This window comes from Streptopelia decaocto, assembly GCF_964273445.1.
Source record: "Streptopelia decaocto genome assembly, chromosome: 16".
NCBI classification, from domain to species: Eukaryota; Metazoa; Chordata; class Aves; order Columbiformes; family Columbidae; genus Streptopelia; species Streptopelia decaocto.
The window spans coordinates 833,721-846,299 of NC_138671.1; the positions used below are offsets into that span (position 1 = coordinate 833,721).

At 61.1% G+C, this 12,579-nt stretch overlaps 1 protein-coding gene across 1 annotated transcript; it reads right to left on the minus strand.

The window, feature by feature from the left end:
• Nucleotides 1-3,592: 3,592 nt before the first annotated feature.
• NPTX1 (neuronal pentraxin 1) lies at nucleotides 3,593-7,270 on the minus strand. Its single transcript, XM_082066987.1, has 5 exons — nucleotides 6,809-7,270; nucleotides 6,373-6,580; nucleotides 5,731-5,975; nucleotides 5,461-5,640; nucleotides 3,593-5,326 (listed from the first exon to the last, which is right to left on the minus strand). Exons 1-5 carry the CDS (start codon nucleotides 7,256-7,258, stop codon nucleotides 5,105-5,107), a joined length of 1,305 nt encoding a protein of 434 aa, XP_081923113.1. The 5' UTR covers nucleotides 7,259-7,270; the 3' UTR covers nucleotides 3,593-5,104.
• Between the last annotated feature and the right edge of the window lie 5,309 nt (nucleotides 7,271-12,579).

The window sequence follows — 12,579 nt, forward strand, 5'->3', positions numbered from 1 at the left end:
TTGATGCCTCCCCTCCCCAAGTCGAGAAATGCTCCCAGCCCTCCTGCTGCCCTGAAACACGCTGTTTGCTGCCCTGGAGCGCAGGATTTGCTGCCCGTGCTCTCCGTCCTCCCGTGCCTCCCGTGCAGCCTGCGAGCCTCTCGCTCGAGCCGCGTCCCTGGGGGAGCCCGGGCGGCGCTCGGCAGCCCTGGCACGGCAGGGAGCTCCGAGAGCAGCCGCAGCCGTGCTCAGCACCGGCTCAGCTCCCGGCTCGCTGCTCGGGGTGTTTACACGCGGGTTGGAGCTGCGGAGCGGCTGCCTGAGCCCCCAGCACCGCGAGGCTCCTGGCATGGGGAGAGATGATGCTGCGCTCCAAAGCCCATCAGGAGCTGTGCGGGGGGAGGACGATGCTCCAGCCTGTGCGCCTCCCTTCCTCCCCCGCCCGTCACCCCCAAGTTTTGTGAAATGAAGACAAAGAGCGTTTCTGTAGGCGTGTGTTACAGTTCTGTTGTTGCCCTGGCAGCCGAGCCCCGGCTGGGGGCCGAGCCCCCCTCGCTGCTCCCGGGGGCTCCGCTCACCGGCCCCCCGCTCCGTGGCTCATGCATTTTTAATCCAGGTCTCAGGGAGCCATGTGCTCCTGGCGCGGGCCAGGCATACGGCATGACACACTCGCTACTAATTAATCTAACTGCATGTTATTAAGTGCCTAGCACACCTTGGGTGCTGCATAATAATGATGCTCCAGGATGTTTCTGGACCCAGTGCTGCCTGTGTGTGCCCTGGGGTCCTCCCGCGCAGGGCAGGGATGCAGGAGAGGCCGTCTCGGACATGCTGGCGCTCTGGTTTTCGTGGGTGTTTTGCTATAAAATGCAGACGATTCAGTTTTTCCTCTGGCCCATCACCTCCTCTCAGCTCCTGGAAGCCCCTGGTGGGGCTGAGCTGTGCCCGGGGAGACACGGGTGGGCAGCGGGCGCCAAGCACCCGCGTGTGAGAGTGGTTTCTCTGCCGTGTGAGTCGCCAGCGAGGAGTCGGATCAGAGCTGTAAATCCCAGCTGCATCCTGGCCTTAAGAACTCTCCCTCGCCCCCGTCAGTATTTCTGAGCCATCTCCCAAGTCGCGGGGCCTGTCCTCACGCAGCCCAAGATCTCCATCTGCTCCGCTGCTCTGAAAGCCTCCTGGATTTAGTGCACTCAGCGCCGGTGCGGTAACGCTCTCCCTTATCCCTGCGCTGGCAGGGGACGCCGGGCGGGCTGTCACCAGTGTCACCAGCGCAGAGCTGGTGCCACTGACCAGCGTTCAGCCCGCGGCAGCAGATTCCGGCTGCGGGGTGAGGTGTCAGGATTGGTGCGTGGGATTGACGGGTCTGCGCTGCTCAGCTGCTCTTGCAGGATCCTCGTCCCTCCCTCCGTCTGTCGCTGCATCCCCGGCGTCACTGCAGTGGCAGCAGCGCTGGGACATGCAGGTCGCGCGCCTGGAGCTGCTGCTGTGTGCTGGGCAGGGACGGGCAGGGACAGGCAGGGACAGGCAGGGACAGGCGGGGGTGGCCCTGGGGCTGCTCTGCCCTCTGCTCACTGCCTGGCGCAGCTGTGGGCACAAGGGCAGGCGTGTGGGGGGGTGTCCCAATGTCCATGTGGGGCTGAGAGACAGCCCGAGGGCTCCCACACCGCCCTGGGGGGCCTGGGAGTGAGGAGCCGTGGGGTCTGTTGCCCCTCTCTGGGTACACAAATCTCAGCTCCTCCAGCTCCAGCCCCCTCAACCATCACTCACGTGCCACTCGCTGTCACCCCTGTGGCAGCCCCACTGTCACCCCTTGGCAGCCCCGCTTTAATCGCAGCGATGTTTTCCAGCTACCAGCAGAAAAAAGAAAAATAATCTATTAGTGTAATTTTCCCTTGCAGTTTGAATGGTGGGACGGCACAGGGCTCCGGCTGAGGGTGCCGCTTCGCTCTCCCGCGGCAGCGCGGGGGCTCTGGAGCGTTACCTGGGTGCCTGGGATGGAGCTGAGGACCCGTGTCCCTGTCCCCACGGGCAGGGCCCCGCTCGGAGCTGGGGGGGCTGGCGGGGGCTGAGAACAACACGGGAGCTGCCACCCGTTCCCTGGGTAAGAACAGCATCCCCTTGCCGAGCCGTGGGCTGCTCCCGGTGGCGCGAACCGAGGAGCCCGTCCTGGAGCAGCTGCTGTTCGGGGTGGGGGGAAGGGGATGGTGTCTGTGCGGCCAGGGCTGAGCTCTGGGGGAACGGCGTGGGGGGTTCTGCTGGAGTTCTGCAATCTTGATGCTTTTCAAGGCTGTCGGGAGATGATCTAAATGCCTTCTACACCTGGGGGATCTGGGGAGTCGGGGAGGGGGAGAGTCTTGGTTGCACCGTTCACTTCACACCCCTCCATGTCCCCAGCCTCACGTCCCCGCGTTGGCTCCTGTGCCCACGGTGCTCCCGTTCTGCCACCCACGAGGCTGCCCGGCTGTGCCTTCCCTCTTGTCACCCGCAAGAGTGACCGATGGGTGACATGTGACACTGTCTGTCCCTTTGGGGCTCAGTAAATTGCCTTAAAATGGTTCTGAGGTATCACTTGACCTCTTGCCCCAGGGGGATCCCCAGTGCTGAGCATCCCCTGTGCTGGTTCCCTGGCAGATGGCAGGTCACGGGTCAGGGATGCTGTTGGCAGAGCTGTAGATGGTGCTTGGGAGGACTCCGGGCAGGCTGCGGGCCCCTCGCCGTGGCCCTGGCAGCCCCACGAGCGGCGGCAGCGAGGGCTCTGCTGAGCTCCCCAGCTCCGTCCCTCCGGGCTGCGTCACCGCGTCCCCAAGTGCCGCATGGCCCCAGGGCAGCAGCGCTGAAATGGACCCGTACAGCTCCTGTGCCCAGCTGCGGTGGGATGGGATGGGATGGGATGGGATGGGATGGGAGAGTTACATGTGGGGGTAGGATTGGTTCTGGCTGGTTATAAGGAGTAAATAGTGGTTTTCCTGCTTGTATCTTGGATGCTAAAAGCAATTTATCTGGCAAGTTTGCTCTGTGGCAGCTGTGTAACGAGTGGGAGTTTGTACCGCGGCAGGAGCAGCGCAGCCCGGTGCACAGTCCCGGTGCCTGGGGGGCTCTGCCAAGCGCCCTGGTGTCACCCCTGTGCTCGGCTGTGCCCTCTGGGGCGATGGCTTCCAGGAGTCGTGCTCGGAGCCCAGCCCGGCTCCTCGAGGGACGAGCAGAACCCCACGAGCAGCTCCTGCCCGCGCTGGGAACGCCCGCGGCAGAGCGACGAGCACCGGGTGTCACCGTCCCCAGCAGTGCCAGCCCGGCGGGGGCAGCCGCAGGGGGCCGGGCTGCCAGCCTGCGGCTGAGGGAAAAACAGCCAAAACATCAATGTGTATGATGGTGTTGCATAAATCGGGAAAAGATGCGGTGTAATGGCAGAGGAGGAGAGAGCCCGGCGGGAGCGGCCGTGGTCGGGGACCTGGGCAGAGATTCCTGCGCTGCAGGGACAGATCGGCCCCAGCGCCGCTGCTCGGGGAGCACACACTGAGAGCACCCGCTGTCTTTCTCCACTCTTTATTGTGTAAAAATAAAGTCAACAATTCATGTAATCTCAGCAATAAAATGGAAAAAGCATGAGTATCAGTAGAAACAGTGCATTTTCAGAACTGCCGATGCGGACGGGATGCGTAGTACATTGTAACCCATTCAAAACCCAGAGGAGACAGAGAGCAAGTAATAGGAAAAATGTACAGCTTTGGTTAGCAAAATAATGACAAATTAAGATACACTTATTCTCTCCCCTACTATACACTATATACATTGTGTTGACATCACTTTTTTTCTTTTTGGCAAATCCGACGCACCTGGGACCATAGGTGAAACCTTTCCAGTGGTTCTGTTCTTCTCAGCGGGTTGTGCTTGTCACTTTGCTGATGCGAACAGGTTCTTCGGAGGAACGTAAATTAGCCCACCGTGTTTTGTTTTGTTTTAAAAAGAGCACAGTTTAAAATACGCTGCCCTGAGCCACAGTTTGTGGGAGGGGGTCTCGACCAGGGGTGCGTGTCCCGGGCCGGCTCTGTGCTCCTGCCCGGGCGCCGGGGCCCCCGCCGGCCCCTCCGCCGCGCGTCTCTGCCGCGTCCTTGGAGTGGGGCGGGGGGCTCCGGAGCCCCGTGCGAATTCTCTGCCCGTCCCCACGGCCACCCAGGGCAGCCCCGGGGGACAGGGGGGGCTGGCAGGTGGTTTCTGCGATCTGTAGTACAAACCAGGAGTTTAGAAAAGGAACCCATACAAAATGCATCTATTATTTCAAAATACGCTTCTTTATCTTTTTTTTCCTGCAGAATCATAAAGTACTTTTTTTTTTTTTCTCAGGGAGCACAGCTTAATTCTATTTTTTTAATCTTCATAAAAATACCTTTTTTTTTTTTAATGGTAATAAACTTCCCTTTACAGTAAGAGAAACAACATAGTGTATTATCAAAAGCAGAAAGGCTTCAGACTTTCCAGTGGTAGCTAAACTTCCAGGGGTGTAAAGGCTATTGTTTTCACCAGCTACGGCGCGTAGGAGGCCCCGGGGGCTGCGGCGGCGGGGCTGGGGGGACGTACCTGAGTGCGGCAGGTCGGGGGTCCCGCCCGGCGCCCGCCGCAGCCCGGGCTATGGCTGTGGTGCTGGGAATGGGCAGCGGGGTCCCTTACCCCGGGGAGAGGAGTGGGGGGGTCACCCCTCCCCAGAGCCCTGGGTGCTGCTGCACCCCCGGCTCCCAGGAGGGGGACACTGCAACCCGGCTCTGGGGACACCACCCTCCTGGGGGGTTCAGGCTGCAGGGAGAGGAGCCCCGGGGGGCTCTGGTCCGGGTCCCGCAGCCTTTGCGGGCGCCGGTGCCCGGGGACAGCGGAGGTGGCGAAGCGGGGGGCAGGATGGGGCGCAGCCGCGCCAGGCCAAGGCACGCAGGCGTTGAAGGACGTTGGCAAGACAGAAACCGGAGGGTCGCGGGGCTGCGGAGACGGGTGGTCCCACTGCTGGGGTATCCCCGCTCCTCGAGACGAGACGGGTGGCTTCGTTCACCGTTAGTTTTGCGCAAAAAAAAGGAGAAGGGGGGGGAAAAAAAAAAAGGAAAAAACCCAATGAGGAGGTTTCTCTGGCTTGTCCGTGGCTCTAGTTGAGCTGGCGACAGGCCTCGAAAGTCCATTTGGTGGCCCCGCCGTAGATGTCGATGTTGGCCTCCGCCCAGGCGATGACGTTTCCCGAGAGCGCCTTGGCGCTGCAGGTGGCCAGCCCGTACACCTCCCCGGGGCTCAGCTTCCTGTCCCACACGTTGAAGTGCGCCAGCTCCCCCACGAAGGCCTGCGTGGCGTCGAACCCGCCGCCCAGCGTGTCCTGCGGAGGAGCCGCGTACAATGGCAGATGTCACAGGGGACGTGCAGCTGGGCTGCCCCATCCGCCCCCGGAGCACCCGGCCCCATCCATCCCCCAGGTGCACCCAGCAGAGCGGGGACACCCCCAGCTCTTACCTGCTCCTGGCCCAGGACCAGGACGCCCTGGGGCTTGATGGGGTGGTAAGGCGCCAGGTTCTCGCCGTTGCCGGTCTGCGTGCCGTCCTGGTAGGCTTCCCACACACCATCCCGCGTGGTCCAGGTGACACAGATGTGGTGCCACTTGCCGTCATTGATGACAAAGGGCAGTTTGGCCACCTGCAGGTGGTGGGGTCAGGGTGGTGGGCATGGGGGTCCCCCCGAGTCGGTCCCCCCACCCAGCACCCTCCCTGCTCCCCAGGGCTGTACCTTGTCGTTGATGAGGATCTCCATGGGGTTGTTGCCCCACTCAATGAGCACCAGCTCGTTAGCCTGCCCGGGCACGGCATAGGAAAAGGGGGTGCCCATGCCGGGGGAGGCGTTGGACTTGATCCACATGCAGATGCTGAAGGCGTACATCTCGGGCAGGCTCTTCTTCACCTTGGCGTACATGTAGTTGGTGCGCAGCGGGAAGGTGAGCTGGAACCTGTCCGGGGGCCGGTTGTCCTTCTGGCCTGCGGGACGGAGGTGCAGTGGGGTCCAGCTGGACCCCCTCTCTGCCGCTTTGGGGGTTCTCTGTCTCCCCACCTCCCCCGTTATGTAACGGGCCTTGAGACAGCAGCGAGGAGCAAATCCCTCCGGCACCGCACGGCTCCCTAATCCCCGGCGCACAACAGCGCCCGGAGCATCCCCGGCTCCTACCGCGGGCACCGGCTGCTAAAGCCGGGAGACTGGGACCGCTCCAGGGCTGGGAAATGGGACGGGCTCGGCAGAGCCGCCCGCGGCCACTGGGACGGATCGGCTCAGCGTCCCCCCGGCAGCGCTCGGTCCCCGGCGAGCGGGCGCAGGCGGCGGGGGGGACCGGGGCCGCGGCTGGCGGGGTGTCCCGCGGGGCTGGGGAGCGGCCGGTACCTTTCTCCAGGTCGCTGATGCGCTGGTGCAGCGATGTGAGGGTGCTCTCGATCTTGCCGCGCTCCTCGGACTCGTTCTTGGGGTTGAACTTTCCCTCCTCCAGGCTGTTCACCCGGGACAGCACCTGCTTCTCCAGGTCGTCGATTTTGTTCTGCAGGATGTCCTTCAGGTTGTTGGTCTGGCTGGAGGAGTTCATCCTGCTGAACTGCTGCAAGGGGCGAGCACAGGAGCGGGCTGTTAGCAGCGCGCTCCGCTCCGCTCCGGGCAGCGGCTCCCGGCGCGGCTCCGGGCAGCGGCTCCGGGCAGCGGCTCCGGGCAGCGGCTCCGGGCAGCGGCTCCGGGCAGCGGCTCCGGGCAGCGGCTCCGGGCAGCGGCTCCGGGCAGCGGCTCCCGGCGCGGCTCTCGCCCTGCCCCGCGGGCGGGACGCAGCGCGTACCTCCAGGTTCTCCAGCCTGGTCTTCAGGGACTGCAGCGTCTGTCCGAGCTGGCTGAGGGTCTCGGCCGCGGGTGTCCGCGACAGGTCCCCCATGGTGTTCTTGGAGAACCCGCCCTTCCTGCCGGCCCCGCCGCCCTTGGGCTCGCCGGGCAGCCCCTCCAGCACGCTCTGGCTCTCGCACCGGCCCAGCTTGGCCGTCAGCTCCCGGATGGTCTCCTTCTGGTTCATGATGGTTTCCTTTTGCTGCAGCACCGTTTCCCGCAGCTGCAGCACCGTGCTCTTCAGCTCCTCGGCGGAGCCCGTCCCCGGCGCGGTGGCAGCGCACATGTCCCCGTCCAGCGGCACCGAGGTGCAGATGAAGCGCGTCTGCCCGAAGCCCTGCCCGCGGCCGCGCAGGCAGAGCAGCGGCAGGAGGCTGAGGAGGAGGAGGGTGCCGGGGGGCCCGGCCATGGCTGCGCTGCCGGGCTGGGGCCGCTCCGCTCCGCCGGGCCCACTGCGGCACGCGGCCCCTCTTATAGCGCCCGGGCGGGGCCGCGCGCCCTGACGTCACGGCGCGTGGAATCCCGGCCGCGAGACGGGGGGAGCGCTCCCGGGGCGGGGGGAGCGTGAGTGTGTGTGTGTGTGAATGCGAATGCGTGTGCGTGAGTGGGTGGGAATGTGTGTGTGAATGGGTGTGAGTGGGTGTAAATGTGGGTGTACGGGCGTGAATGCGTGTGAGTGGGTGTGCGGGTGTGAACGCGTGTGAGTGGGTGTGAATCTGTGCGTGCGTGTGCCCGGGTGTGTGCGGGGGGGCGTGGGAGCGCGCGGCCGCGGCGCGTGTGTGTGCAGAAGCGATCGTGCAGCGGGGAAGGGTGTGCGGAGGGCGCTACAGCCGGGGGGGCAGCTGCAGGGGCTGCGCGCGGTGTGTGCGGGGGTCCCGGTGTGTGCGTGTGCGCGCAGCGCCGTGCATGGACGGACGCCTCCCCACTCCCCCCGCGCTCTCCGTGGGTCCGTGGGGACCCGTGTGCCGTTCGGGGCCGCCCCGCAGCGGCGGGGGCTGCCGGTAGCAGCCGGAGGGGCCCCCGGGCTGGCCGTGCCCCGGCGGGGGGGCGGGCTCGCTGCCGTTTGCTCGCACCGCCCAGGGCTGTTCCCGGCAGGTCGGCAGAGCGGCTCCTGCTCCCCCCCGGGCATCCCCGGGCCGCTCCGTGGGGAGGGCGGGCGGCCGCGGGGCAGCGCGATGCCCTCAGCCCCAGCAGGTCGCCGGCAGTCGGTGCGGGGCTGCCGGCCCGAGGGGGCCTGGAGCACGGGGGGGCCCAGCGAGCCCTGCGTGTCCTCAGGAATAACGTGCAGCCAGCGATGGTGCTGCACAGCCCCGCTGCGGGCACAGGAGAGCGACTGCTGCTTTTCTTCTTCCTTTTTAATCAAGAAAAAAAATCTCCAGGTAATATTTGGATCTGTCCTAGGTGGAAATAGTTCACGGCCATCAGAACTGCGGCTTCTCAGCACTTCAGCCAAGGCTGATTCCTCTTCAGTCCCGGGGAGGCGAGTTGGCTTCTCCCTGCACTCGTTCCGCGGAGCCTTCCCGTGCATTGTCCCCGAGCCCCAGCAGGCCTGGCCAGCGCTGCAGCCCCAGCTCCCCGCAGCTCTCCCGCCTCACGGTTTCGTCCTCACCCTCTCTCCGTGCTGTTGTGTGTTAGGGAAGAGCTAAGCTGCTGAGAGGTTTAGCTTGCGGACTGCTCGGGTAAATGTGCTTCTGACAGTACCACAGGTGAATTTGCTCCTCTCGGCTCGGTTCGCCGCCTGCTCCGTCCAAGCTGCACTGCAGCAGCCCATATGGCTGGAGTATTTACATAATGCCAAGTTATCCTGTGCAATATGAAGCAATTAATTTTGATTAGTGAAGTGGGTCGGTAAAATACAAAAGCTTTGAGGCTGTGGGTCTGCAGAAGATGAAGCGCTGCGACCCCAGGGTCCCTCCCCTCCGATGTCCCTGTGCCGCAGGGCTGACGAGCTCTCTGCGGGAGCTGGAACGCACCAAGCTGCTCCCAGCAAGACCTGTGGCTGTGTGACTCAGTCTGATGCCTTTGCTCTTGCAGGTGTTCAGCCCCAAGAGCTATGACACACGACCTTGGCATAGAGTGTTTCCCTCTCAAAGGCATGGCAGCCCCTTTCCTCATCCAGCAGTGCGGTGACAGGTAAAACAGCATTTCACGGCCAAGCCCAGGGGCCTGGGGTTGTCACCGTGCACAGCAGAAAAAGGCTGGCAAGGCCGGCGAACCCCCGGTTCCCTGCCGCGCTGGGTCTGGCCTTGGCTGCCCAGCTCAGGGGAGCCGGGGCGGTGCTGGGATTAGCGTGGCCAGAGGTACGGAGGTGTGCCAGTGCTTCTGTAGCTCCTTCCCTGGGAGCCTGTAGTGCTGCTGTTGCTGTTTCCCGTCACACCTGGCCCGGTGCTCGTGGGGACTGCAGAGACTCTATTTTTTGCTGCTGCCCCTGTCTCCGCACAGCAGCTCGGAAGCCCCGGACCCGTGAGGAGCTCAGCTCTGCTCTCGGGTGCTCTGCTGCAGGAGACTCTGGGGAAAAATCGGCATTTCCACAAGGTTCTTCGCCTCTGGCTTTGCCACCCTTGCTACTTCTCTTCCTGTTTGTTCTCAGTGCTGTGCAGCCTTTCAGTGCAGCAGGAACGGAGCAGAGAGGCGTTGAAGAGGGGGACGGGCTGCAGATGTTCCACTGGGCACACCGGCTCCCTTCCGCGCTCGTTTGCTTTTGGTCTTGGTTTTGTTTGGGTTTGTATCTTTTGAGAAAAAGGATTGCTATGGGAAAGACTGAAAAGACTGCAGGTCTGATTCTGCCACAGGCAGGGACGCAAACCAAAAATAATGTTACTGCAGGCAAGACAATTACACCAGAGTGAAACTGGTCTGAGAGGCAGCTGGATCAGTCCCCACTTCTGTTAACATCTGCATGGTGTTGACAAAGCTGTTCATGTCACTGAACCAATTTAACCAGGAATCTTTTGTCATCCACAGAACATTATGTTGAGATGAGTCCAAAGTGACAGGTTCAATAAAATAAACACTCCGATACTATGGTGATGGAGACCGTATAAATACCTAGATAGGAAGAAACAACAAAGCTGCACTACAATAGATAAGCACAATAACCCCCTTGTCTCCTAATGCAAAGAAAGAACTGGAAAATGTGATCAAGATTTCATCTTTCCCAGAATCACTGAATCATGCAGTAGGATCCGTTATTGCTTTTGCAGATTTAGGAGCTGTTTGGGTATAATGGAATAATGGAGTCCCGATTATTTTTAACTCTTCTCTTGCCTCTTCCGAAGCGCCCTCTGTAAATCAGAGAGCTGGCGGTGATTTATGGCTCTGTAGCTGAAAAGAGCTGAGCACAGCTATCAAGGACCCTTGGAGATGATTTAGTTCTGAACAGGAGCCAGCAGGCACATTTGTGTTCGTGATGGATGAGCCGCATTCGGACAGTCCCGGTGCCCCGGAGCCAGCAGCCCGGCTCCCTGCCCTCTGCGCGGGGTCCGGGCCCGAGCGGGCTGTGCAAACGTCCCATCTGTGCAAAGCCGACCTCAGCGCGAGAACAGCGCAGTTACTAACGCATAAAGGACATTTTTTAAAGTGGACAAATCTCTTTAATCCCAGGAGCTGGAGCCCTGGGGAGTGGAGTGGAAGCTTTCTCTCCTGTTTGTGCAGCCTGCTGTACATAAAGCATCTCCTGTGGGGTAATGCTGATTCCGCAGTTAAGTCTCCTCTGCGGAGTGGGAACAATATGATCCATTATGGGATGGAGACAGCTTTGCAATGGGAAATAGTGATGGGTAGACTTCACCGAGCGAGAAACCCAGCTCCTTTTGTTTGTGCGCCCGTGTGGTGCGTGGTGGAGCTGCTGGCTGTGCCCATCGCGCCCCACAGGGCTCGGCCGCTCCAGCCCTGCCCGCGCGGCCCCTTCCCCAGCGCGCTCGGAGCCGGACGTGGCAGTGCGATGAGGCTCTTTCATGGTTTATTTTCTTTTATTTTTAATAGGAGGGCTTGTTCTCGGGGGACTAGAGCAGGGAGCGGTCCCTGGTCCCACGGGGCAGCGCTGCCTGTGCAGAGCCCGTGCCCAGAGCAGGACCCTCTGCAAACCCTTCTCCCTGTGCAGCCAGACAGGACGTACAAAGCCAGCAGCACCTCCGAGCTGCGCCGTGGTTAAGTTTGCAGAACAGTGCATATGCTAAATCTTGGATTTTTTTTTACACCTTCTAAAACCTACAGCTGTCATTAGAACAGCTTGAGCATGGTGTGTAGCTGGTACAAACAACAGTGTGTGAGGTGGAGTATTCCCTTCTGGAACAGACAAACACTTTGCACTGGAGTTCAGACATTTGCTGCATTTTGCTGCAGTCTTTCTTTGCAGATCTCTCCCTCTCTTCCTCTCCCTCTCTCTCTCATACACATTCAGTGTCTCCTTTCTTTCCTTCCCTTTCTTTCATTGTTCCCATCTCAAAAGTCGGTTTCCTTCTAAATTGCCTGACATTCACATCCAGCGGGAATGAGGAGTGTGTTCTTTGTATTAGTAGGTCTGTGATGCTATAGGGACACACATCCTTTCATTACAAATAATTAATTTAGCTATATATTGCATAACATCCTAAAAAGCTTTCTAGGGCAATCTCATGCTAGCTGAATGCACAGTTCCTATCAATATTACATTACATTTGGGTACAACAGTTATGAAGTTTCATTAAAAATTTAATTTGAGGTGTAAAACTGCAGCATCCCCTTCAAAGTGTAGCAGAGAAAGCGTTTTGGCTGCTCGAGGACGGATGGTGCATTAGCCGGGATGGCAGGAGCGCTGTGGGGGGGCTGGGTGCGCGGTGCCCCCCCTGCCAGAGGCGCCGGGGGCCCGGGCCGGGTCTGGCTCCAGGACATCCTGCCGGGCCCTGCCAGCTGCGCGGTGCTGTCCTTGGGGTGCAGGGCTGAGCTCCGAGCTGTGTCGGTGAGCGGCCGCACACCAGCGCGGTGACGGCCGGACCCGCTCTCCCTGCGCGCCGCTCCAGCCGCGGGCACCGAGCTGGTTCCTGCTCGGGGGGAACTTCTGCACCGCGAAAACGTGAGATCCGAGACAGGCCAGGATCCATTCTGCAGCGTGTGCAGGCGCCTGGGGAGGCAGCGCGTCCCTGGGGAGAGGATGCTCATGCTTCTGCAGAGCTCTCAGACATCCTTCACCAGTGTCTGGTGCTGGTACAAATTAAAAACCTCCTTCCAGACAGAGAAGTTGTCCTGGGAAACGGGAGGGGGAATAGGGCCCGGTATCATGTTTTGTTAATGAAGTTTTGTTGTGACGCTTCAGCAGCAGAATTGAATGGAGGCAGGTTTAAAACATCCCACATCCGCCTCTCAGTTTCCGAATTGATTTGTACAGTAATTTCCACCCCTTTCTGTGCACACACACATCAGGACCAACAGCTTTTCCTTCCAGACCATCCCTCAAGTCACTTTGCAGCTTCCTGGGCTCTACCTGCTCCGGGCGCCGTGGGGGCGCAGCGCGGCCGTGTGCTCACGCAGAGCGGCCCCCCGAGCGCCCGCAGCCGCAAACCGGGATGCTCGCTCTTATAAACCCCACATTTGTATTTTCTTTCCCCCTCCGACAAAGGAGGGGAAACGTGCAGCCCGCGGGGGGGTTCAGGAGTCAGCACCGTGCTGGTGTTTGCTGTAGCTCTTTGCAAAGGATTGCTTCCCCTCCCCCCGGAGAGGATAATAATGGGGAGTGGGTTCCTAAATCCCTTA